Here is a 27,766-nt window from a genome sequence, read left to right on the forward strand (position 1 = left end):
CTGTGGACTGAAGGATCCGGGTTTGATTCCAGTCAAGGGCACATGCCTGGGTTGTGGGCTCGATCCCCAGTGGGGAGTGTGCAGGAAGCAGCTGATCAATGATTCTCTGATTTCCAAATGGCACTGAACATGAAGCAGACTATCAGGGGGCCCGAGGGTTTTTGTTGTATGCCCGAAATAAATTCATGAATAACATTTGTTTGCTGTATCTATTAACAAAGATGTACAGCAATGTGCAAAGGTGGAAAAGGGTTGCCTTAGAAAAGTAGAATTCAGAATTCTGGGAAGTTGGAATAGATATGAACCAAACATCTCTACACCAAATAGATGCGACCACCTGTTTGTGTACTTGTGTGATAAAGAGGGTGGCAATAGCATCAGAGAAAACATACAGCATTAAGCACTTTACAGTAGCCATGTACATATAATAAGCATGTCAATGTGTTAAAGAATGGACAGGAGGTACAGATGATTTCAATCATCCTTAGCCTTTCCCACATATTAATGTGTATTATTATGAATAGTTGCAAGTGATAAATTTGCATCTTTTTCAGTGTAGACTTTTAATATACATGGTTTTCTATTTCTGCTTGGTAATTTCTGTATGCTTTATTTATTTATTTTTAAAAAATATATTTTATTGATTTTTTACAGACAGGAAGGGAGAGGGATAGAGAGTTAGAAACATCGATGAGAGAGAAACATCGATCAGCTGCCTCTCGCACACCTCCTACTGGGGATCAAGCCCACAACCTGAGCACGTGCCCTTGACCGGAATCGAACCCGAGACCCTTCAGTCCACAGGCCGACGCTCTATCCACTGAGCCAAACCGGTTACGGCTGTATGCTTTTTTTTAAAAGAAAAATCTCATTTTATACTCCCGAGAAGGCAAAATCACCCAGTTTAATAGTGACAGAGTGACCAGCAGAGTCACAGCTTTATAATCCTGTCAATATAGCTGCTAATAATAATGCCATAGTACTTACCTTAAATGCTTTAAAGTAAGTGCAATATACTGGGAAATTTTAAAGCTGTGACTTTATCTTTTAAAATGTGGAAAGAGATCAACCAATGAACTCATATGCATAAATGCATAACCCGTGGACACAGACAAAGGGGTGGTGAGGGCCTTGGGGTGAGGGTGGGAGCCGGTTGGAAGAGGTAAATGGGTGAAGAAGAGGACTTATGTAATACTTTCAACAATAAAATTAAAAAAAAAATAGGCAATAGGCATACACAATAAAATTCCAAAATATGTAAATGGCAAATAATTCTTCCAATTGCTCCCCAGATGCAACCATTGCTCTCATTTTCCTCTGGACCTCCCAGAGGTGGCCCGCGTTTATTTCTAATGTTTTATTTATATTTATTTCTAATGTTTTATTTATTTATTTATTTAAGATGACTCCAGACTTGATGATAAAAGCATGCACTTTTTACACTGGACATTTAGTAAAGAGCCACTTCAGGTACGAACGTGAGTTTTTATATACTATTTCTTCCTCTTTGTGTTTTTATTCTTGATAGTCTCCATATGGAGAAAAGCTCACTTTTGGCCAGATGTGCTGATTTTATCTATAGTTATAGTTACTTAAAATATGTTCTTTATTTCTTCAAGGTATCACTTTGTCTTTTTTTATCTATAATAATAAAAGCATAATGTGCTAATTAGACCGGATGTCCTTCCGGACGACCTTCCGGATGAAGCCGGCCGGGGCTGTGAGGGCCGAGGCAGAGGTGGCCGCCGTAGTGGCAGAGGCCGAGCCCCTTGCAAGAATTTTGTGCATCGGGCCTCTACTTTTTAAGTAAAACTCCAAAATTGAAAATAGAGGTCCATAGTTCTCTTATCTGGAACCCTTGGAGCCAGATGTGTTTTGGAATTGAGATTCCTTTAAGAGAAAATTTAGACAGGTAATCTCTGTATAGACCATGGTTATTATATAACATTTTAGTGGTGTCTGGGGCAGCACATTGGAACAAAACATATTTGAATATATTAGTATTTCTATAGTCAGATAGATATATACTCTAACTGTGAAATGAAGAAAGACGTTGACCAGCCATATGTCAGATGCAGAGAGATTTTGATGCAAAATTACCCTAGACCAGGTCTCGTTTTGCCTCTATATAGGTTACGAAAAAAACTTTTGGATTTAAGAGTTTCCTGGGCTTCAGAAATGTAGACAAGGGAAGTGCAAGCTCAAAGAAAATGCAAGGACCGTCTAGAAATAAAGCAATAAAAATAATTTATTTCTGTGCTGTGGTTTTTGAGGAGGTATTACTTTTTCTCCCCCTCAATTTATTTAGTAATATATTGCCATAACATTAAAATATTATTTTCTCTATTTTCTGCCTATAGCGGTTGGAAAGACATAGCAATTCCTCGCATAAGGGAAGAAGACATTATAGCTAAAAATATGGAAATAGCAATTAAACATGACAATTTAAAACTTCAAAAATACGTATTTTATCCCTGGCACTCTTATGTGAAAAATCTAAAAGAACAAATTAAAGGTAAATCCTTACACAGTAGCAATTATTTTCTATATTCCTGTATTCAAAGAATTAAAAAATAATAGTTAAGCATAATTTATACTAAGGAATTCATTATTATTATTATTAAAAATATATTTTATTTTTTCCATCACCATTTATTCTCCCTGTACCTTCCTCCCCCCCCCTCCCCCCCCCAGTCACCACACTGTTGTCCATGTCCACAAGTTCTTTCTCTTTGTTTTTCTTTTTTGCTCAATCCTTCCACCCTGCAGCCTGCTCTCTATCTAGAAGTCTGTCTCTATTGATAATTTATTATTTTTATGTCTAGAGAATTGTCATGAAACATAAAGCCACTAATTTAAAGTATTTAATAAGATTTGTCTCAAGGCATATTTTAAATAAAATTCTGTATGTATTTTTGTGATGTACACACATATATAAATATAAATATAAATATAAATGTAAATAGGGACCTACTATGACCTTTCTTTACGTAACAAAGAGCTGGTATATTATAGATAGGTTTCAAAATTGACTATCTTTTGTAGAGAGCTCTGCATTCTTTATAGATACTGCATTTAATGGATACATGAGGAAACCTAAAGAAAAATAAATTTCTTTTGCTTAAATCCTTGATGGTTGTAATGAGTGGACAGTGCATGTATGTAATCTTAAGAGCAGGGATACAGAACTATAGCCTCATTCTTAGATTTTGTCCAGCTCACCAGAGACTGCTTGTTCATGGCTGCTGCAAATCACAAGAATCATTCCCCCTTGATGGCTGCTGTCACAGTAGATCCTCTGAAGGTTTTAACACCAGGGGAATGGGCTCTAAAAAAGCCACTGCCCTCTGTGAGCGGAGTCCCCAGGCCTGCCTTAGTCATCCTCCTTCCTGGCCCCCTGAACTTTGAACCCCTAGCTAAAATATATATATATCAGTCTATTTAATCATAGGGCATTTAACTAAATCAAAATACTACTTCATGCCCTCGTCAGTTTGGCTCAGTGGATAGAGTGTTGGCCTGCAGACTGAAGGGTCCCAGGTTTGATTCTGTTCAAGGGCACATGCCCAGGTTGCAGGCTCGATCCCCAGTAGGGGGTGTGCAGGAGGCAGCCAATCAATGATTCTCTCTCATCATTGATGTTTCTATCTCTCTTTTCCTCTCCCTTCCTCCCTGAAATCAATAAAAATATATTTAAAAAAATACTACTTCATGATTGTATTTCTATGAATAAATTTGGAAGTTCTTTTAAAAAAAATAATTTTATTAATTTTAGAGAGAGGAAGGGAGAGGGAGAAAGAGATAGAAACATCAATGCTGAGAGAGAATCATTGATTGGTTGCCTCCTGCATGCCCCCTACTGGGGATTGAGCCACAACCCAGGCATGTGCCCTGACCGGAATCCAACTGTGACCTCCTGCTTCATAGGTCGATGCTCAACCACTGAGCTGTGCTGGCCACGCAGAAGTTCTGGTTTTATAAAGAACACATTTGTTTAAAAAAGAAATTATACATATTTGTGTATATACATATTGACATTTTATTTACATCTATTACATCTTAATTTCTAAGGGAAAGGTGATATTTAAAGTTTAATAAAGTCTCAGGAGTACTATCTACTGCGTAAAAAATAATTAATTTCAGATGTAATTAAAACCAAACAAAAACTATTAGATACAACATTAGTTCATATTATAAACATGATAGAATATTAAATACTTTTTTGGAAACAGTTTTAACTATATACAGTAATCTAATAAATTTTCTTTAGATGTACTATTTCGGATACAACAGATATTCCACAATAAGAAGCTAATAATAATACTATATAAATGGAGGGATAAAGCAATATATCAAAGTAAAAAGAGAGAAGAAGAGCTGGTATGGTATATTAGAAACTTAAATTTTTTAGAAACTAAATTTTGCTGTTATATTGATGTTGCCTTAGATAATAATGCTATGTGTGAAAAATACTAAAATCTTGACTATTATGTGCTTTTAATGTAGGTCTTTGTTCTTTTAACGTAATAATTTAAATTTCACTTCAGCTATCCAAAATATTTCCTAATAAATTCTGTTGTTTCATTTCAACTATAAACATCAAGAAATTTTTAAAAATATTTTGTCTAAACTTATTGGTGAAGATACTAAGAATTTTGTTTAAACATGTATTTAAATAGATATAGATATGTAACATGGAAGAGAAACTATTTGATATGATTATAATAGAGAAATAAATGATAAAATGGAATAAATTTATTTTTCTAGATAAGATTAGATTGCTATTCATTCTTTTTCATCATTCAATTTAATAAATTATAATCTTAATATTAAATTACTTTTAAATGGCTGAATTGCTAAGGTTATTTATTATTATTTCGTAATATTTTTATTGCTTTCAGAGAGGAAGGAAGAGGAAGAGAGATAGATAGAAATATCAATGATGAGAGAGAATCACTGATTGGCTGCCTCCTGCATGCCCCCTACTGGGGATCAAGCCCACAACCTGAGCACGTGCCCTTGACCGGAATCGAACCTGGGACCCTTCAGTCCGCAGGCCGATGCTCTGTCCACTGAGCCAAATCGGCTAGGGTGTAATAAATTATAATCTTAATATTAAATTACTTTTAAATGGCTGAATTGCTAAGCTTAAATGATCATTCTTAACTGGACACCCACTAGCAATTAAAGCAATCAAAATAGAGGACCGAAGCAAACTCCTCCAACTTTAAAAATATCTCTAGTTTGCTTAAGTTATTAATATATTATTAATATTTTAGAATATTCACAGTATTTCCTGGGGTTAGACAGAAACATGCTGAAAATGTTTGTAGTTACATTGTTTAGTAGGTAATGTTTTATTAATATCCTTTGAAATGAAAAGCAGAGATAAAAAGAAAAGAAAAATAGGAAGGGATTAAACCTTCTGTTTTGTGCTTGCCCCTGAGGAAGGCAGGATCAATGCCTCCCACCCCAAACTGCTTCAGATGTAGAGACTGGTGCTCCTGCACACTTACAAAGAGAGAGCCTGAAAAGATGGATTACTCACCTAACGGTGCTAGCGTCTGTGGTGGGATGAGACGTCTGTGGCATAGTTCTTGCTCCCTAGAAGTTTATCACCTCCTGGCATTGAATTGGTTGCAGGATATCCTCTAGCATTTGCCTTGTGTGGGCTACATTTTCAACCTTGCCAGTTAAACAGTTACACCGTGGGTACCACTGTTTTAAGTCTGCTCATTCAGTGTTTTCCACCGCTTGGTGTCCTAAGATAGCGTTTTGACCCCAGGTCCCCTAGTCTGACCATTCCTTGTCTAACGGGGAAGTAGGTAACTGTACAAGACCAACCAGCCCCTGTCTACTCCCCAGAAACTGAACTTTCCTAAGAGCAGACAGTATTGTTCTCTTAAGCATCGCCATACACTGAGCACAATGTTTTGCACACAGTAGGTATATAGCCTATATAATAAAAAGCTAATATGCAAATTGACCGAACGGCAGAAGACGGGTCACTATGACGCACACTGACCACCAGGGGGCAGACGCTCAATGCAGGAGCTGCCCCCTCGTGGTCAGTGAGCTCCCACAAGGGGAGCCGCTCAGCCAGAAGCCCTGAGCCTGGCTCGCTGCTGGAGAGCGCAGCAGCGGTGGCAGGAGCCTCTCCCATCTCTTGGGGCAGTGCTAAGGATGTCGAATTCCGGTTTAGGCCCCAAGGGCTCCTGGACTGCGAGAGGGCGCAGGCCGGGTTGAGGGAACCTTGAGTGCACGAATGTTGTGCACCCGGCCTCTAGTTACTATATAATAATGCCTATTATATATAAAATAATAGCATTATTCTTAATGTGGCTGTGGGTTATAGTGTAGTTAATTAGGTTTTCTTTTAGCTGTGTGATTCCTTGCCCTCACAAGCATTCTGCTTGCACCTAGGTGGAGTGAGGATGGCGGGTGTGTGCTGGGAGGAGAATAAGAGAACATTTCTGTGTGCTAGCTTTCCAATGCATGCTCTTACTTAGGCTCTGATAAGTATATATATAGAAACAAAAGTGTGTGTGTGTGTGTGTGTGTGTGTGTGTGTGTGTGTGTGAAGAGGTCAAACACTTATTTACCCTAAAGGCTTTTCACTTTATTATGCAGTTTTCAGGACTGTTTGGAAAGTTAAAATTGGGAATTTCTGTAATGATAAGTCAGGCAAATCCCCAAATTCTTTATTTCTGACTCTCCTTTTTATTTCTGTGCTACCTCCCTCCCTTTATGCCGCAAATACAGGTCCTATTGTTTTTAGAAATTTGACACTCTGGGTTTCAGCTTCCTTGTTTATAAAAGAGGATGTGGGGCCACATCTTTTGGGAAAAAAATATTTTTATTGATTTTAGAGAGAGAGAAAGGGAAAGGGAGAGAGAGAAACATAGATGAGAGAGAAACATCACTGATCCACTGCCTCCTGCACAGCCCCTACTGGGATCGAGCCTGCAACCCAAGCATGTAACCTGACCGGTAATCAAACCAGTGACCTTCTTGGTGCATGGGTGGATGCTTAACCACTGAACCACAAAGGCCGGCTGGACCACATGTTCAAGGTGGCTGTCTGTGCCAATGTTGTATGACAACTAGTGGAAATGATCTATAATGCTTTGGTGGTTCAGAGGATATTAAAAATGCTCTGGATAATGATAATTTATGTACTGATGATGATAATGTTTAATAGGTGCTATCATTGTGTCAAGCTTTGTACTTTATATATATCATCTCATTTAATCCTTACAACAATTTCATGGAATTTCTAAATTGTTTTCATGGCAGTTGTTAAAACATGAAGTTCAATTGAAAAAATGGAGAAACAGGATTAAAAGCAGAGGAGCTATTGAAGAAATCGTTTCTGTTGAACACATTTGGTCTGGAGACTATTTTGTAGGTAAAATTACTGAATTTGACCTTACACAGTTACCAGAAAGAGCAATATTGCAGGTTTGTATGAATTTATGTCTTAACTAGTTATTTTCACAATGTTTGTTAAAAGAGTGGTTTTATGAACCTTACATGAATGATGGAAGCCATATTTTGAGGAAATATTTTTTATAATTAGCTGTTGGCTATCTCACTTTATGGAGGCTATACATACATTTGGAAGCTATCAGATAAATATGACAATAAAAAATGAAGAAATTAAAGCTGTAGGAAATAAGAATGAAAATAATGTTTTTCGTTTCTCCTTCAAACATATATTGCCATTTAAGGTGCAACAGATTTTAGGTACATGGAAATCAGCCGAGGAGGGAGCTGGGCGGCGAGGAATGGGGGGTGCATAACTGCCCACACCTCATCAAACAGACTTCCTCCAATCACGAGCCTTATTGTTACTGACATAAGCTGATGACATAACTGGAGGTGGAGGTGGAGTGTGTGCAGATGCAACAGGGATGCAAGCGTTCTGAGCCCATAAAGATATCAAAAAACATAATTGATTGTGGGGATTAAAGAAATAAGGTCCTATTTGTTTTTTATAAAACAAAGTCCAGAGGAAGACAATGTAAGGTTGCCCCTCTACAATGTCAATAAAAATGTAATTCTTCTATGTATTTATCCCACAACCCTTAGCACCTTTTTGCTTATTGTCTCCCGGTTATAATATGGCTACTCCATTTTCGGCCTCGTGTTCAGCTACCAGGTCAAAATAAGGGGAAAAGTCACGGTGGTAGAAGGCAAAAAGGTAGTCTATTTTTATTAGGAAAGTCTTCCCCAAGACTCCAGTGTCAAGACTTTCATTGATATATTTTAAGCTAGAACTTTATCACCTGATCATGTCTAATTGCAAGATTGCTAGGCAGGAGGGTACTTTGAGAGGGATTGGGTGAGTTAATCAACCAGTTGGCCTTGTTACACCTGGATTGGAACTGCCAGTCATCAGCCTATTTAAAAGGGCATTCCTGCCCGGCTGGTGTGGTTCAATGGTTGAGTGTCGACCTATGAACCAGGAGATCATGGTTTGATTCCTGGTCAAGGCACATGCCCAGGTTGCAGGCTCAATCTCCAGTAGGGGGCATGCAGGAGGCAGCCAATGGATGATACTCTCATCATTGATGTTTCTATTTCTCCCTTTCTCTCTGAAATTAAAAAAAATATATTTAAAAAAATAAAAGGGCATTCCACCTTGCCAGAAAAGATTTGTTGGTTGCAGTAAAAAGCAAAAACAAAATAAACAACATCAATAACAAAAAAAATCCCCCACACAACTACAACAGATAAAAAGCAAGGGAGTATTTAAGAAGTCAGTACATAAAGGAACTCTGGTTTAATGCTCTTCCATCTCCCAATTCAAAGAGACCAAAAATGCCAACTAATAAAGATCCAAAACACTCAGAGTCAGCAAACCATCTCATAATTTGACCCAGGGTCTAACAGAGACTTGTACATAGAAACTTCAACAGTTATGACAGGCTATGAACTTGTATTTTTTTTTTAATTTAAATTCTTTATTGTTTAAAGTATCAGCTCTTTTTTTTAAATTAAATCTTTATTGTTTAGATTATTACAGTTGTTCCTCTTTTTTCCCCTCCATAGCTTTCCTCCACTTAGTTCCCACCCCACCCTCTGCCCTTACCCCTCCTGCTGTCCTCATCCATAGGTGCACGATTTTTGTCCAGTCTCTTCCCGCACCCCCACACCCCTTTCCCCCCAAGAATTGTCAGTCCACTCCCTTTCCATGCCCCTGGTTCTATTATATTCACCAGTTTACTCTGTTCATCAGATTTTTTATTCACTTGATTTTTAGATTCACTTGTTGATAGATAGGTATTTGCTGTTCATAATTTTTATCTTTACCTTTTTCTTCTTCTTCTTCTTAAAGAATACCTTTCAGCATTTCATATAATGCTGGTTTGGTGGTGATGAACTCCTTTAGCTTTTTCTTATCTGTGAAGCTCTTTATCTGACCTTCAATTCTGAATGATAGCTTTGCTGGATAAAGTAATCTTGGTTGTAGGTTCTTGCTATTCATCACTTTGAATATTTCTTGCCACTCCCTTCTGGCTAGCATAGTTTCTGTTGAGAAATCAGCTGACAGTCCTATGGGTATTCCCTTGTAGGTAACTGACTGTTTTTCTCTTGCTGCTTTTAAGATTCTTTGTCTTTTGCTCTTGGCATTTTAATTATGATGTGTCTTGGTGTGGTCTCTTTGGATTCCTTTTGTTTGGGGTTCTCTGCGCTTCCTGGACTTGTAAGTCTATTTCTTTCACCAGGTAGGGGAAGTTTTCTGTCATTGTTTCTTCAAATAGGTTTTCAATATCTTGCTCTCTCTCTTCTTCTGGCACCCCTAAAATTCGGATGTTGGTACGCTTGAAGTTGTCCCAGAGGCTCCTTACACTATCTTCATATTTTTGGATTCTTTTTTCTTTTTGCTTTTTTGGTTGGGTGTTTTTTGCTTCTTCGTATTTCAAATCTTTGACTTGATTCTTGCGATCCTCTGGTCTGCTGTTGGGAGTCTGTATAATATTCTTTATTTCAGTCAGTGTATGCTTAATTTCTAGTTAGTCTTTTTTCATATCCTCCAGGGTCTCACTAAATTTATTGGCGGTTTCTAGAAAATTCTTGAAAAACCTTAAAACTGTGGTTTTGAACTCTATGTCCAGTAGTTTGCTTTCCTCCATTTCTGTCATTTGTGACCTGTTTGTTTGTCTCCACATTTTTTATGCTTCCCTGTGTTGGTAGAGTGGCTTTGTTTGCTAGGTGTCCTATAGGGCTCAGTGGCTCAGCCTCCCCAATTACCTGAGGTGGACACTCTTGGTGCACCCCTTTGTGGGCTGTGTGCACAGTCTTGTTGTAGTTAAGCCTTGATTGTTGTAGGTATCACTGGGAGGAATTGACCTCCAGGCCAATTGGCTGTGAGAATCAGCTGTGTCTACGGTGGGAGAACTTCTGTGCTGAAGACATCCTTATGGGGCAAGACTTGCTTCAGTGGGGCTTTGGTGCTCACTGAGTCTGCCCCCTGAGTGTGTCCCTTATGGATCTGAGGAGTTGTAATCTGGATGGTCCCACTCTGACCACTGGGTACACTGGCTCTTGGATCTAAGGAGGTGCTAATTTAGCCTCTGCCTGAGGCTACCCAGCAGGAGCTACGAAGAGATCTGCAGATTCCCCTTCCTTGTTTTGGTTTGGAGGTGCCTAGATGAGGCCCAGCTGTGAAGCAATGCAAGCTGCTGTGGGGCCTTGGGCCTTCTCTTGGAAGTTCTGGGTCTGTCTGGCCCAGCTGCAGTTTGTTAGGTAATTTTCAGATTGCAAAGGGCCAGGGTATTCATATGCAAAAGCCTCTGTGGCAGCTTGGGTGCGGCGGGGTCTCAGGGAATCAACAGGGTGGAGCAAACAGCTATGGCTGATCCTCAGCCCTGCCCTAAGAGGCCCCACTTCTCAGTGTCCCATAATCGGTAATCGCTGCAAGCACCTCTGAGAGAAAGCCGCCCTCAAGTTCCAAGTTCTGCCCGCTGCCAGGCAGTCCAGTTTCTCCCCGTATGAGTCTGGGTCCCCAGAGACATCCCAGAACTGGAGTTCAGAGCAGTCGGGGGCTTGTGACTCCCTCCCGATTCAAAAAGACAGCCGAGTCCTCAGTTGCCAGCCCTTGCCGCGTGCGCCTCCGTACCTCTGCACTTTACTTCCGCACCTCCTCTGAGTCTCAGTGTGCTTTTCTCTTTCCTTCTAGTTGTAGAATTTCCACTCAGCCAGCCTTCCTGTAGTTCTGAATGATGTCCGTTTTTTCTTTTAGTTGTATTTTTGAAGTTGTTGTGGGAGGCAGCAATTTCCGGTGTTTACCTATGCCACCATCTTGGTTTTCTCAACTTGTATGTTTTTTCATAAAAGGTTTTTCAATTTGATAAAATAGTGATTAAAAAAAACAAAACAGTCCAGGCTGTTTCTCTGGAGAACTGGGTACATATCCTGCATCAGCCATTTATTAGTAGTATGACCTTGGGCAATTTCAGCCCTCTCAGCCCTTGCTTTTTAAAACATTCCCATCCTCATCTCCCTAGCCAAACTCGAAACTTATGGGGAAGAGTTTATGTTGGAATAATTGAAGTTTTAGAATGCCTTTTGGAAAAACCCATTTCAGAATGTCAGAGACATGTAGAATTATTGGGGATGTTGCTCGGAACAGTGAAAACCATGGCCAGTTTTTTCATTTTAAATATAACTTTCTGATGTTGTCACAGATGGGGACTAGGCCCCCGGAGTGGGTTTGCCTCGGGCCGGCCTGCTGTGTGTGGGTTCTTGCCTTCGTGCAGGAAAGATTTCACAATATGAGTCCAGGTGATTTTGAGAGTAAGTTTATTAAAGCTGGGGAAGGCCCTAGGGTAGAAGAAGCACCAGGGGAGAGCCTAGGCCCTAGGTGGTGCTCTGCTTTGTTCCCTAGAAAGATTGCAGGGAAGAAGTGAACCATGCTGTTAGGTCACTGGAAAATCAGAGAAAAGGGGGGCTGTGGAGACAGGATCAGGGGGTTAGCCCAGGATGAGCTGCCACTGCCTGCTGCCCCCTGGTGGCAAGTCTTGTGGGGATCTTTAGAGTTGAAAGAAAGTAAAAATGTCATGCTGGACAGTTTCTAGAAGCTGGAAAAGGAAAAGAAGTGGATTCTTTCTAGAGCTTCCGGAAGGAACGCAGCCCCAACAACATCTTCATTTCAGCTCACTGAGATCTGCTCAGACTTCTGACCTCCAGGACTGCAAGATAAACTTGTGTGTTAAGCCACTAAATTTGTGGTAACTTGTTACAGCAGCAGTAAGAAAAGCCCAATACGTTAGGATATATTCTATCTATTTCCATTTGGAACATTACTTGCCCAAACTGACATGTCGACTGTGAAGTGCATTTATTTAAAGCCTGGTTCATCTGACCCAAAAGTCTGTGCTCCTCTGCTCTGTCGCACAAGCTCTGCTCTTATTAAAGGATGACCTCGTGGCCCTAACTGGTTTGGCTCAGTGGATAGAGCGTTGGCCTGCGGACTCAAGGGTCCCAGGTTCAATTCCGGTCAAGGGCATGTACCTGGGTTGCGGGCACATACCCAGTAGGGAGTGTGCAGGAGGCAGCTGATTGGTGTTTCTCTCTCATCGATGTTTCTAACTCTCTATCCCTCTCCCTTCCTCTCTGTAAAAAATCAATAAAATATATATTTTTTAAAAAAGGATGACCTTGTGGACTTTTCTCTTGAATGATTAAAAAAAAAAAAGTTCATGCCTGAGAACAGGCATGGGTGTGCTCCAGAGAGAGCCTGCCCAGCATCATTTGTCTTGAGGGGTTTTTAATCTCTCCTCTGGGGTCAGAATCTTAGGGGAGGGTTTCAGCAGAATATTCATCAGCTTTCTAGGTGAGTTTTAAATGTGCCGATGCATCAAAATGAGTGTATGAGGGAGTTTGGGATTATCCTCTGGTCAGCTTCACTGCTTTACTTTTATCTTGGGTCTGTCTGTCTGTAATTGGGTTTTTGTTATTCGTTCCCCTGACTTCATCCATCCTTGGGTTTAGTGGCCACAAATGGCACGAATTGGGTCTCTGTTCTCTATTTCCCTGGCCAGGGTGATTTAAGCTCTTTAATCTCTAGGCAGAGAGGAGAGGTATAAACCATTTGCTCTCAAGTGTCCTTGGTTAGGGAAGACACTTGCGATTCACTAGCTGGCCGTAAACTGGTTAAATTGTTTGGCCTTAATTTTCTTGTCTCAGTTTTCTCATTCCACTCGCCCAGGAATTTTCCTAGCTTCTTACTATCCTGCCTCAATATCACGTCATGGGTTACGATCCTGCTTCCGGTCCCTTCTTCCAGCCTGGTTTCCCCCTCCACTTCCATGTGGAATGATGTAGAGACCCTTGGGGATATAAGACTTACAGAGTCGGCCAGAGTGCTCAAACAGGCGCTAGAAAAGAACAAGACTTTTGTGTTAAGTTTTTGCCTTTTTCAGGAGGAACAGCTGAGGATCTCAGAAATTAAATGACATCCCCAAAGTCACATAACTATAACTCTGCAACCAGAACCTGGTTTCCCTACATCGCTGGCTAGAATTACAGCCTCTATATCATTTTGTTTTTCTTCTGGAGAATTCTAAGGAAATGCAATATATATATATGTGTATATATATATATATGAATATTTTACTCTTGAGACAAAAACAATAATTAAAAAACCATTATATATCTGTTTAATTGTACTACCCTTAAACAAATACGAGTAATTGTGTTTCTTTTTAAAATGACTGAATTTTGATATGATATTAAAGCACAGCATTATTTTTGGAGATATTCTTAAATTTTTCTCAACATAATAAATTGGTAATGTCCATTAAAAATGCATAGGTAGCTCAGCTGGTGTGGCTCAGCAGTTGAGCATCAACCCATAAGCCAAGAAGTTGCTGGTTTGATTCCTGGTCAGGGCACATGCCTGGGTTGTGGGCTTGATTCCTGCTAGGGGTGTGCAGGAAGCAGACTATTGATGTTTCTCTCTCATCTCTCTCAGTCTCTCTCTTTCTCTCTCTCTCTCTCTCTCTCTCTCTCTCTCTCTCTCCCTCTCCTCTCTGTTCTCTCTGAAATAAATAAAAACATACTTTAAAAAATGCATAGGTAATAAAAGAGTGTATTTATAGAATAGTGTAAAACTAGAAATCAATGATTCTAACACTCATGTCCTGAACAGTTGATTTTGTTAAGCTTATTTTTGCAATAGATTTGCAAAGTTAATTTTTAAATCAAAGTTTTAAAATGGCATTTAGTTTGGTGGCTTCTCTGATTCTCAGGGAATTGAGAAACAAAGGTGTAAAAGCAGAAAAATATAATGTGAGTTGGATTTAATTTTATTTAAAAATTTAGAAGTATTAGTTTTTTAAAATAAATGGAAATTTGTACATTTAGGTTGCCTGATGTTTTGAAGAAATAATTAAAAACAGCAATCTGGAATGGGATACAATTTGAACTTGGAAAACACATTTAAACTGTAGGCTTGCTTTTTGATCCAGTTACATCAACTCATGAAAACAAGTCAGGTTCTGTTTTATAATAATTTTTCTTAATATCACTTAGTGATGAGGAAAGGCTGTTTAGTTAGCAGATGGTAGGGCTCATACACTATCAGTCAAACTCAGAGCTTGTGGGAGGGTTGGCAAAGACCATTTTCCATGAAAAAGCAAGTTTTTTTGTGTTGTTTTTTTTTCCGTATGTGTGTAGTTTGACAAGGCATACGGAGAAAGCCTTATGTTGATGAATTTGGAAAGTCTAACTAATGTTGTTAAGTAATGTAGTTGTCTTAAAATGTAGAGTTGCTTGATTAGTTTAAAAATATAAGCAGCGTCTTAGGGCTTTCATTTTAAACTACTAACTGTTGTGTGTTTGTAAAAGATATATAGCACGTGGACTTGCAAAAAGTTATAAAATCACCTCCGGATTTTATAGTGTTGATGACTCATCTTCCTCGGGGGAAAAAAAATTCAAAACCCTGGATAGCTATTAAAACTCAAACCATGTTGTAGGAGAAGAACCAGATGGTTCAGGCCTTTTGGATTAAATTACTTAGAACTGCTAAACAAAAGAGTATTCTCAATGAGTTTTTGAATCCATGTTTTGATAACCTCAGGGGTCAGCCTGACCTCAATACAACAAAGCAGAGAGCGGTTCCAGGTTTCACCGGTGTGTACGGTGTGAGCTACAGATAGGGAAGGTTCCAAAACCACATTGATTGCTCTATGAGGCAACTGTGTGTGTGTGGGCTTGGCCTGTGGAATGGGTGAAAAAGCAGATGAAGCAAAATATCTGAAAATTGCTTTAGTATCGGTTTATTTTTGGTAGAGGATTGCTCTGCCCATAGACCTTGCCTTCATCATGTCAATAATCAGGAATTCTGCCGGAAGCCGGTCCATCCTTGCTGCTTGACACAGACGCTGCAGGAAAGAAACATCTGCACAGCAGATGTTTCAAGGGACCTGGCGTATATAGCATACTGTTCTTAATATGTTTGCTCCCCTTAGCGCTATGTGTTTTAACCAAGGTCACCTCTCCGAGAAAGGTTGTTTCCCCAGGTAGGGATTTTTCCCTGAAGTTAGGGAGGGGATAAAACCCCTCAACTAAGTGCCAGGCGGATAGTTAATTACTTTAACTACAAACAATCACGCTTAAGCTACATAATCTTTACTCCCTGGAATGGAGATAAGAAACGCCCTAACCTTTGCAATAGAAATTGACAGGATTAAAATCAACTGGTATAAATACAGATGTAACAAGACAATAAACACCAGAACTTGGCTGGAGATCCTAACCAGAACTTGGCTGGAGTTCCTGGCTAGAGATCCTGGCTAGGCTGCTGATCAACTGAAGGCTGTCTCCTTGTCATTCCTTCTTCGCCGACTCCATCCACACCTTTGGGGACCCCTGGACCTGCTGGGGTTGGACCCCAGCAGAATTCTATCTAAATTAAGTAGTTTATAAATGATCTTGCTGTCACATTTTAATGACTTGTAAATTGTACAAGATGCTACATTAATTTTAGCAAGAACCACCCTTGTGAAATGATACATCCACTTGTAGGATGAAAAACTATCACAGAAAGAGGCACGTGGACAAAGAGAGTGCGCTCTGGAGTCCGGGTGGCTGACTGTCACCAGCTGTGGGACTTCAGGCCTGTTGCTTAATCTTGTTGTTTCTAAACTGTCTGATTTGTAATGGGATAATAATAATATCTCTTGCATTTGTGATTGTGAGGATTAAATGTATTCATATCCATGGAGTGCTTAGAACAATGCCCAGCATGTGGTAATTTCTCAGTAGAAATCACTATTATTAGCATGTTGAATTAGATGACTGACTGATGAAGCCACTGGATGGGAAGTCATGAAGACTGGCTTCTGAACGCAGCCCCGCTGGCTTACTGACTTCCCACAGGACATCTAGCTTCTCTCAATCTCAGTTTAAAGCAGTGGTTCTCAACCTTCCTAATGCCTCGACCCTTTAATACATTTCCTCATGTTGTGGTGACCCCCAACCATAAAATTATTTTCCTTGCTACTTCAAAACTAATTTTGCTACTGTTATGAATCGTAATGTAAATATCTGATATGCAGGATATATTTTCATTGTTACAAATTGAACATAACTAAAGCATAGTGATTAATCACAAAAACAATATGTAATTATATATGTGTTTTCCGATGGTCTTAGGCGACCCCTGTGAAAGGGTCGTTCGAGCCCCAAAGGGGTCGTGACCCACAGGTTGAGAACCGCTGGTTTAAAGACTTTGAAAATCCCTAACAAAGAGAACGTACTTGTAGTTTCTTCTGTAAAATGAGAGGAGGATGGGTTAGATGGCCTCTATGATTACTTCTAGCTTTAAACATCTCTAAATCTTGGCTGGAAACTAGCATCCCAGCAGAGGAAAATGTCAGGAGTGAATGCAAAAAATCCTAGAGCGCTTTGCTCATATTCTTGTCCCTGCTTGTAACTCTTTTCCATCCCACTGTTAGCTTGACTAGGTCTTTCTCGTTCTTTACATCTCAGCTTAAATGCCACCCATCAAAGTGACCTCTCTTAACTACCCAATCTAAAATTAATGCCTCCTATAATGCCTGGCTCTTTTCCTTCATAGCACTTCTCATTGTAAATAGCTATTGATTTTTAATAACACTTTTGTTTTTTTGTCTGCCCTTCTAAATTATATGTTTTGAGATTTTAGGAATTACATTTGTTTTAATTACTTATTGATCCTCGGCACCTAAGAGACTGGCACAAGCAGGCACTCAATCAAGATTTCATTTCATTTATTTAACCATTATATTGGATGCCTATAATGTACAAAGCGACGTTTCAGGCATTGGGGAAATAGCAGTGGATTAGACAAATAGCCTTGTTCTTATATGTTAGTGTGAGAAATCAGATAGTAAATAAGTACATAAACACATGTCATGCAGAATTAATGCTATGTAGGAAATAAATCAGGTTAAAGGATGAACACCTTTACCAAAAGGAACAGCAAACAAAAAGGCAAAAAAAGCAAAAATAAGTGGTCCCTTGCTCAACAAAGACATATTTTGTACTAATTAAATTTCTTGGCTATCCCATGGAAAATGTGCTTCTTATTTTTTCTTTTACTTTCTTTTAATATGATATTGATATGCTTAATAAAAGTATTATGCAAATTAAAAGCAGACAAGTCGGACTAGATCAAACTAAAAACTAGACAAGTGGGACTAGATCAAACTTCTGCACAGCAAAGGAAATCATAAAAAAATGAAGGGCTACCTACCAAATGGGAGAAAGTATTTTCAAATCATATATCTGACAAGGGATTAATATAAAAAATATACAAAGAACTCTTACAACTCAATAGTAAAAAATCTAAAACAAACCAACTTAAAAATGGGTAGAAGATCTCAATAGACATTTGTCCAAAGAAGACACACAGATCACCAACAGACACATGAAAAGATGCTCAACATCACTAATCAGCAGGGAAATGCAAATCAAAGCTACAATATCCACACCTGTCAGAATGGATATCACCAAGAAGACAGCAAAAAAGTGTTGGTGAGGATGTGAAAAAAGGGAGACCCTATGCATTATTGGTGAGAATGTAAATTGGTGTAGCCACTATGGAAAACATTATGGAAGTTCTTCAAAAAATTATCATATGATCCAGCAATTCCATTTGTGGGTAGTCATCTGAAGGAAAATAAAACACTAACACAAAAAGATATATGTGCCCTGATGTCTACTGCAGCTACAATAGCCAAGATTTGGAAGCAACCTAAATGTCCACTGATAGATGAAGAGATAAAGATGTGCTATGTACACACAATGGAATATTATTCCGCCATATAAAGAATGAAATCTTGCCATTGGTGATAATATGAACGGGTCTTGAGGGCATTATGCTAAGTAAAATAAGTCAGACAGAGAAGGACAAATATTGTGTGATATAAACAAAAACTAAAACCAAAAACCCAACTCATAGATACACAGAGAACAGGTAGGTAGTTGCTAGAGGCGGGGGGTGGGTGAAATTGGTAAAGGGAGTCGAAAGTACAAACTTCTGGTTATAAAATAAATAAGTCATGAGGATGTAATATACAGCATGGTGACGATAGTTAATAATACTGTATTGTATATTGGAAAGTCGCTAAGGGAGTAGACCTTAAAAGTTCTCATCAAAAGAAAAAATACTTGCAACTATGTATGACTATGGATGTTAACTAGACTTATTGTGGTGATCATTTTGCAATATATACAAAGATGAAATCACCTTATTGTACACCATATTTAACTAATATGATGTTAAATGTCAATCATATCTCGTTTTTAAAAAAAGAGAGGCTGGGGTGTGATAGGGCTGTCAGGGAAGGCTTCTTTCTGCTGAATATTTGTTGAAAGAATTGAAAGAAAAATAAAGCCAAGAAAATGGAAGAAATATTTCAAGGCAGTTGAGTGGGTCAGTTTGGCTAGAATGGGGAATTTAGGTTGGGAGTACAAGATATAAAAATGGGATGATGGGATGGGGCTAAATCGTTGAGGCCTTGAGTGTCCACTCAGGAGTTGGGCTTCATCAAGTGGGCAGTGACATGATGGCTGACTTACAAAGCTGTTTTCTTTACCCTTCACCTGTCTTCCCTCTCCTCCCCCTGCCTTGTTTGGGTTGCGGGGAGGGGGTTTAGGTAAAGTCTGAAGGCAGACGGAGTCTTTTCTAAGAAGGAGCAGTTGGGTTACACCATGGGAATGAAAAGGAAGACTCGTGCGAGAACTGAAGCTGAATTCTGGAACCAGCAGTCTGAAATGAAAGGGCGAATGAAGAGGCCCACAGCATAGCATTAAGTCTGGGTGACTAGAGGGGTGGGGAACTCAGAACTAATAACCTCAGGAGCAGAGCCAGCTTCTTTATTGATCTTAAATGCATGACTCACACCACTCACCACTGATTCCTGACTCATGGGTCCTGTCTTGCCAAGTGTTTTTCTTTCCATACCATACAATGTTCCATTGAAATGGTTGGTTGAGCCTAATTCAATTTAGCAGTTTGCCATCTGTTCTAGATGGCTTGTGATCTGCATGGAAGCATTTACCAATTAACTCAAAAGTCTGTGTTCTATGTTCGGAAGACAACTCTCCTTCATTGCACTACAATATAAAGTTAATTAGGAGAGAGCTGTCACCCCTACCCCTTCCTTGTGCCTTCCCTGGCCCCACCATCTCTAATTTCTTTCTTTCTATTGATTTATTCCCTCAGGTCTATAAATGTATTCTACTCACCCTATTACTGTCAGACATTTCTCAACCCTCCTCCTCTCTTGAATTAATACTCTACTTTTATTCCTATATGTGTTGTCAGACTTCTTGACTCGATCTCAAACCACTGAGAGGCCCAGAAAATGCTTTAAACAGTCTCTACCCGAGTGCTCCAAAGACACAGGCCAATCCATCATTTCCAAAGTAGAACTCATCATTTAACTTCCTCTAACTGTCTCTCCTCTATCCTGTTTCTAAATGAATAGCATTATCATCAACTTCACTGACCTAGCTAGAAATTGGAAATAATCTTTGACTTTTTTCTTTTATCTTCCACTACATTTTTTTAAACGTGTAATCTCTCTTATTTTCTCTTCTACATTCCCTCTGGCACTCATTATCTATCAGCGAGATTGTTATTGAAGCTACTTCCTTGAGCCTTTCAACATCAACTCTTGACCTTGACTCATTTTTCATTTGCTTACCCAGAGCTATCCTTATCTTTCAAAAGTCACATTTATTCATGTCACTTTGCTGCTTGAAATCTTTCTTTGATCCCCATCGGCTTTAACATGGCCCATAGGGCCCTTTATGTTCTAATTCCTCACTTCAGTGTCATTGTCTACCATTTCCCCTCAGGAATTCTTGGCTCTAGCCAGGCTGAGTTGCCTTTTACTGCCTTAAATTTGAACTAGTAAACTGAGTAAAGCAGATTACCCTCCTTAATGGACAGGCATCATTCAGTCCACTGAAAAAGACTGAGTAAGAAGGAATTCTCTCTATACCTGACTGCCTTTGAGCTGGGACATCTCATCATCTGCTGCCTTCTGACTCAGATGAGCCTGGAATTTCTACCTTTGCCTTTTCTGGTTCTCAGGCCCTGGACTCACATTTGAACAATACAGTTGGCTCTCTTGGGTCTCCAGCTGCAGAATTTGGACTTCTCAGCCTTCATAATATGGGGAGCCAATTCTTTATAGTAAAAACACCCAAAAAACAAAAAGAACCCCAAACCATATATTACATATACATGGTAAATACATATAAATCTATAAATCTATGTCTGTATATCTCTTGTTTCTGTTTCTTTGGACTAATGCAAGGACAAATGGACGAAGAAGAGAACCAGAAATGGGTGATCAGGGAAACATCAGGGTGGGTAATGTGGCATCTTAGAAGCTGGAATAATGGAGGCTTTTCATTTAAAAAATACAGCTCTAGCTAGTTTGGCTAGGAGGTGGATAGAGAGTCGTTCCTCAGACTAAAGGATCCTGGGTTTCATTCCAGTCAAGAGCATATACCTCAGTTGCAGGCTTGATCCCAGACCCTGGTCGAGGTGCATGCAGTGTTAAAGAAAATCGGAGACGAACCAAGCAACGCTTAGAGAGATGGAGTTAAATTTATTATTATGATTACACGCGGGCCCAGAGAAAAATGTCTCTAGAATTCTGGGCAAAGTCACACAGGAAGTTTCCTGTATTTATATTTTTTTATTCTCTTTGTCTCCCACATATGGGGTTCTGTTCTGGTCCCCTTTGCAAGTTCTTAAAGAACCCCTATGTGCTGGGGCTTTGAGACCTCAACCAAAGGCTTGGCCAGGTGCCAGCACTGATAACTTCATCTGGGGAAGGTTTAATGGCCTCTCTGAAATGGGAGTAGTCTTATTTTCCTTATTATTTAAGCCAGCAAGCATTACAGAAGCCAAAATAGCAGGGTTAAAATTTCAAACAGCGGCTTTTATATAAGATGGATGCTTCAGCAGGAGGCAACCAAGCGATGTGTCTCTCTCACATCGATGTTTCTCTCTCTCTGTCTCTCCCCCTCCCTTTCATTCTCTCTAAAATCAATGGAAAAATATCCTTCAGTGAAGATTAGCAAAAACAATCAAACAAACACAAAACAATACAAATGCCAAAACAAAAACTAGGTCTACAGTAAATGGTTAATGTCATTGTCTTCCTGGGGTTAAAAGAAGGCCCTAAAGAAAAAGTTCTTAAATTTAGTTTCTAAAAGGGTAATATTTGTTAAATTTGATCAATGGATATGTGTTTGTTATTAAATTCTTTCTCTAGATGCTTAAATGTTTCATAATGTTTTACTTTGTTTTGATCAGGATTTCCCAAATCTATTTGACCACATAATCATTTTCTTTCTTACAAAATATTTTAAAATTGTTTAAATTCTAAGTAACACATAGAAATATTGCTCTATATATCCCTGGGATTTGATGTTTGAACGCTGGATACATATGGAATTTATGTACAAAACAATATTTTGACTTTTAATGGCATTTGGAAACATACTACAATGTTTTTTTAGGATATTATATTCTAGGTAGTATATGTTTCCTTTGAGAATGTTTATTTTATTTTTTAAATTTTAATAATACATTTTATTTAATCCAATATATCTAGATTATTATCATTTCTACACTTAACCAATACACAAAAATTGCCAATGAGATATTTTATATTCTTTATTTCACACTGTCTTTGACATCAAGTTTTTAATTTATGCTTTTACAACATTTTAATTCTAACGCTAAATTTTCATCAGATATACTTAATCAGATGTACAGATATATCAGATATACAAATATAAATACAGATTGCATTTAGATCTCATGTCACACCTGAAAAAGTATTCACATACCCAGATTGCTCCATATGTAATTAAATATTTTCCAATAACCAAATAAAGCTTCAGATTTTAAATTTAAATTAAATTAAAAATTTTGGTTCCTCAGTCATACAAGTCACATTTCAAGTGCTCAATAGCCACATGTAGCTGGTAGCTGCTGTATCAGATAGTGAAGAACAAGTGTAAATTGGGAAAAGACAGAAGAAGAATACAGAGTGAAAAAGTTGGACATTAATTAATTAATTGTTGGGTTTTTTTGCCTTAAAATTCTATATGCATGAGAAAAAGCTCACATTAGGTAAATTTTAGAATAGCTACCATTGTAAGCATTAGAAATAGTACCACATTAAAAATAAAATTAATGTCTATAGAATGTCCTACTTTGGGTAGGCAAAACGAATAGTCCAGGTGTTGTATCAATATTTAAAACTTTGGAAGAACATGTAGGTTAGCCATGGACTTGGGTTGTTCAGTTGTTAAGTATTTTACTCTTTGGAATTCTATCCAAATGGGATATGGTTAAAACTTTCCCTAACTGTTTGGAAGTGAAAGTGTTGTTATACTTTTTTGACATGAGATGTTATATAAAAAGGAATGATTGGTTTAAACAAGGAACAGGAAACTTTTGACCGGTCAAGGTTTCATTTTGAATGAAGAGAATGGCTTCATTATACAACTGAGGTTTACTTTTGAACACATTTAGCCTTCAAGTATATGGGTGTTTGCAGAATTTTCACATGAATATTTCTTAGGAGAATTTGTCAGCAAAAGTGAAGGAAATCATCATCACTTGTCAAGTAGTTTATGATTGGAAATTGTCAAAAAATTATGAGCATTTGGAAAAATGTTCAAAATAGTTTTTATATACTGAGGACTGAATCTTATGCTGAAAGGTGTTTTATAAGTAAATAAACTCATTCTATTCTAGGCTGGAACAATCTATCATTCTAGAGTGGGGTAAAGTTCCTGTGGAAATTGTGTGGGGAAACAAATCCTAAATGTAGAAAACTAGAGTGTGGATCGCAGCTCTGCATAACTGTGTGTTATGGACCCAATGTTTGTGTCTACATCAAATTCGTGTGTTGAAACCCTAACCCTCAATGAAATGGCATTAGGAGGTGGGGTCTTGGGGAAGTAATTAGGATTGGATGAGGTCATGAGGGTGAAGCCCCTCTATGGGACTAGTGCTCATAGAGCAGTGATTCTCAACCTTCCTAATGCCTCGACCCTTTAATACAGTTCCTCATGTTGTGGTGACCCCCAATTTCATTGTTACAAATTGAACATAATGAAAGCATAGTGATTAATCACAAAAACAATATGTAATTATATATGTGTTTTCCAATGGTCTTAAGCGATCCCTGTGAAAGGGTCGTTCGACCCCCAAAGGGGTCTCGACCCACAGGTTGAGAACCGCTGCCTTAGAGCAAGATGATTGCTAAGAATAGACAAAAGAGCTTCCTCTCTGTCTTGTGAGGAGACAGTAAGAAGGCAGCCGTTTGCAAGCCAGGAAGAGACCCTTACTAGAAGGAGTTCAAAGTTCATCTCTTTCCAACAGGCTCCTCCACCCCGTCAGTATCCCCTCAGTAACACACTCGATGCTCTATCATAGTCAGCGAACAGGAACCCTTCCCAGCCAGCCCACTCTATTTTAGTCTTTCCGTGATGCTTCTCCCTCTGTGGAGATCCTTCTCCATTTGCAAGACATGTGCTGATATCCCAATACCAATCCAACACCACAGGGAATTAAGGAATATATTTATTTCTCACCACGAACATTGTAAATTTGTTTCTGTTGGAACTTGCTTGTTTTGGAGAGCAGAGGGTTACAACATCTTAAAATCATAGAACCTTTATGTCAGAAGGGACTAGCCTAGAGGCCTTTTCTCAGATAAAGCTGGAATCTGCCGATTTCCCCTCTCAGAGATCCTAGTCCTGGCACTTGAGGTCATATGAGAACGAAAATATTTGCTGTACTCCTTGTGCTTCAGATTATTGTCAGCAGCCCAGTCTCCCCGTCCCAAGAACCATCCCTGGTCCCTTGCAGGAGTAGCATTCATTTGCACCTGAGTCAGGGGGTTCGAGGAGTGGACAGGCAGCTTGACAAGTCTCAGACTCTAGGAAGACTCTTCTTGCAGCTGCCTCTGTGTTCCTTAACTGGAATCATATACCAGCAGGGCTCATTCCAACAACTTAGAGGCAGAGCAGGCTTCCTTGCATTGTAATTCTGCTTCCTACTAGGGTGCAAGTTTCCTCTCTCATCTTTCGTCCTCTTTGTTACATCCCTTCATTTCTTTCGTGACATGGGCTTCCAGTCCCCTTGCTCACCTTATTAGTTGTTCATGGACCCCTAGATGTTTTTCCTTCCAAAGATTAAAATTCCCCCTGGCACCTAGCACCCCCTGATACACATTGAATAAGAGCATCGAGTAGCCTCATACTTTATACTTATACTAGAAACCCGGTGCACAAAAATTCATGCACTGGGGGTGGCGGGGGGGCCCTCAGCCTGGCCTGCACCCTCTCACAGTCTGGGAGCCTCAGGGGATGTCTGACAGCGGGCCTAAGCCGCAGTCTGGCCTCCCTATATGGGAGGCAACTGGAGAGCTGATCAGGGGAGGCACAGGCAGTGAGCAGCTGGCCCTGTCCCCCCCATCACCCCTCCACTGTTACTGGTCACCCCCCCTCCATCGCCATCCCCTCCTTCTGCCCGCTGGCTTGTACCCTGGCTGGCCTGGTGCCGCCTGCCCCCCCGGCGCCACCCCACACTGACCAGTCATTCCGCTGTTTGGTCGATTTGCATATTATGCTTTTATTATATAGGAGGATATAGTTTCACTGGCATATAGTTTTACTAAAACTTCTTTTTTTTCTTCTGTGCTACATCTTTCCAGTTTGGGGGTTAGGATGTCTTGCCCATGAGAATAACCATGCAGTGATTGTCTATGAAATTGAATTAAAAATCCACACTCACCTGCCTGATGTTTTCCCCAGGTTTCCATGTTGGCAACAGCCTGCATTTCTTATGGAATTGTTTTCTAGTCTTTTCAAGTATAAATGCATTGAACATTTAAAAATTCTCAATATATATTATACTACAATGGCATGACTTCCTAGGAGAAAGTGAGGTTCATGGTAATTGCACTTAAATTCTTTGCAAAGTTTATTCCACACTGAGATGTGAAACACTTGCCTTTAAAATATTTCTGGACAATATTCTATTGAATTAGTAAGGTATGACTGTCACTGAGTAGGTGCTTAACAATAAGTGCTAAATGAACTAGTAAATAAATAACTCCCCACATATTGGAAAAGGCATTATATGGCCTTTTTAAGTAGCTCCTGTTTTCTCTACTATATAGACAAGAATGCAAGTGTACCTTTCAGATAAAGGTCTGTCTCCACTTATGTAAGAATCTAGCATCTATATGATGTGTAGGATCCAATTAGATAGAGCTTCTAAAAAATTACAAATAATATTCTGTTAGGATTTGTAGTTGAAAATAATTTAATCACGTTGATGTGGAAAAGTAAACCCTTTAAACTTAACACTGACAATCACACAATGGCAGTACAGTCGGGGGTCTAGTTTTAACCATTTGGTCATGAGTCACAATAGTAATTATAAGCTTTTAGGTACGGCGGAAGCCTTGAGAGATCATCTCATCCTAGAGCCTCCTTTTGCTGATGAAACAGACTCAGAGGAGTTCGGTCACTGAACTGAGTTGAATAATATCCTCCCCAAATTCATGTCTACTAGTCACCAGAACCTCAGGATGTGATTTTATTTGGAAATAGGATCATTGCAGATGTAATTAGCTAAGATGGGGTCACCCTGGAAGAGGGTGGGTCCTAAGTCCAATGACCAGTGTTTTTATAAGAGACAGGAGAGGGAGATTCAAACCCACCCAGGAGGAATGAAGACCACATGATGACAGAGGCAAGGGTTGGAGCGAAGTAGCTACAAGCCAAGGAAAGCCAGCGACCACCAGAAGCTAGGAAGAAACAAGGACACTCTGCTGTGCCTTCAGGAGGATGGCCCTGCCAACGCTGTGATCTCACACGTCTAGACGTCAGAACTGTGAGAGAATAGGTTTTTGTTGTATGAAGCCACCCAGTTTGTGGTCATTGGTTACAGCAGCCTTAGGAAACTGAGCTCATGACCTTCCGAGGGGCAGTGGCGATTCGGGAATAAAGGTCCAGGAAATAAAGGCTCGGTCCACCCAGAGCAGCTGTGCTCGAAGTTCTCCTGTCTACTTCGTGTGTTGGAGCTTAATAGGTCTTTTTTTTTTAAATTTTGTTTTATTGCTTAAAGTATTACAAAGAGTATTACATATGTCTCCTTTTTTTTTCTCCCCTTGACCTTCCCCTGGCCTCCCCTACCCCCAAGTGTCTTGTGTCCATTGGTTATGCTTATATGCATGCATACAAGTGGAGCTTACTAGATCTTAATGAGTTCTCTTACAGTGTGCAGCCCTTAGGGCATTGCTTCCTGCCTTTCTCTTTCTCTAAGTTGTTCTTAGGCAACCCTTACACCAATTTAGTATGTACATTTACCTTAATAAAACTTATAGTTAATTAATATCTATACTTTCTTCCTGAATAATTACCAGAATTTAGGACACTCTCTAGTTTTAGAATATTAGTATTCTCTGATGTTTTGTTCCACCTTGTGTTTTGTTTTTTAAATATATTTTTTCATTGATTTCAGAGAGGAAAGGAGAGGGAGAGAGAGATAGAAACATCAGTGATGAGAGAGAATCATTGATCAGCTGCCTCCTGCATGTCCCCGACTGGGGATTAAGCCATCATGTGCCCTTGACCGGAATCGAATCCAGGACCCTTCAGTCCATAGGCCGACGCTCTAGCCACTGAGCCAAACCAGCTAGGGCAAGTTATGGTGCTTTAGATAAAATTCCTATCTTCAGATAAAGTTCCAGCACTTAGATCCCTGCTTCTGCGATGTATGGATTACATTATTATTATTAATAGCAAAAAATGCTAAGTGGAAGAGTTACATCAAAATTCATATTTTTCAAAATGACATATTTCTTTCCTTTGTGTTTAGATTTTCTCCAACCTCAATTTAAAAGATATGATAATTTTTGGTCAAGTTTGTCATGCCTGGATGGCAATGATACAAAATAGCACATTGTGGAATCATGTAAGTAGTCACTACCTGAAGCTGTGTCTTTACTGTCATGTGCTGCTGAACACATGGGGATATGTCCGAGAAAGGTGTCGCTAGGTGGTTTTGTCATTGTGTGAACCTCATCGAGTGCATGCGTTTACACAAACCTGGATGGTATAGCCTACTACACACCCAGGCTATCTGGTATAACCTATTGCTCCTTGGCTGCAAGCTTGTACAGCATGTTACTATACAAAACAACATGAGATTAAA

At 39.3% G+C, this 27,766-nt stretch overlaps 1 protein-coding gene across 1 annotated transcript in view; it reads left to right on the forward strand.

Annotated features, from left to right (window-relative positions):
- The window catches only part of FBXL13 (F-box and leucine rich repeat protein 13), a 144,771-nt gene that overhangs the window by 9,173 nt on the left and 107,832 nt on the right, over nt 1-27,766 (forward strand). The window contains exons 3-7 of the mRNA XM_006085451.3: nt 1,403-1,470; nt 2,361-2,515; nt 4,271-4,380; nt 7,297-7,461; nt 27,431-27,526. Coding sequence (XP_006085513.3) covers nt 1,403-1,470; nt 2,361-2,515; nt 4,271-4,380; nt 7,297-7,461; nt 27,431-27,526 — 594 coding nt within the window. The remainder of the gene's footprint in view (nt 1-1,402; nt 1,471-2,360; nt 2,516-4,270; nt 4,381-7,296; nt 7,462-27,430; nt 27,527-27,766) is intronic.

The sequence above is a fragment of the Myotis lucifugus genome, unplaced genomic scaffold, assembly GCF_000147115.1.
Source record: "Myotis lucifugus unplaced genomic scaffold, Myoluc2.0 scaffold_18, whole genome shotgun sequence".
NCBI classification, from domain to species: Eukaryota; Metazoa; Chordata; class Mammalia; order Chiroptera; family Vespertilionidae; genus Myotis; species Myotis lucifugus.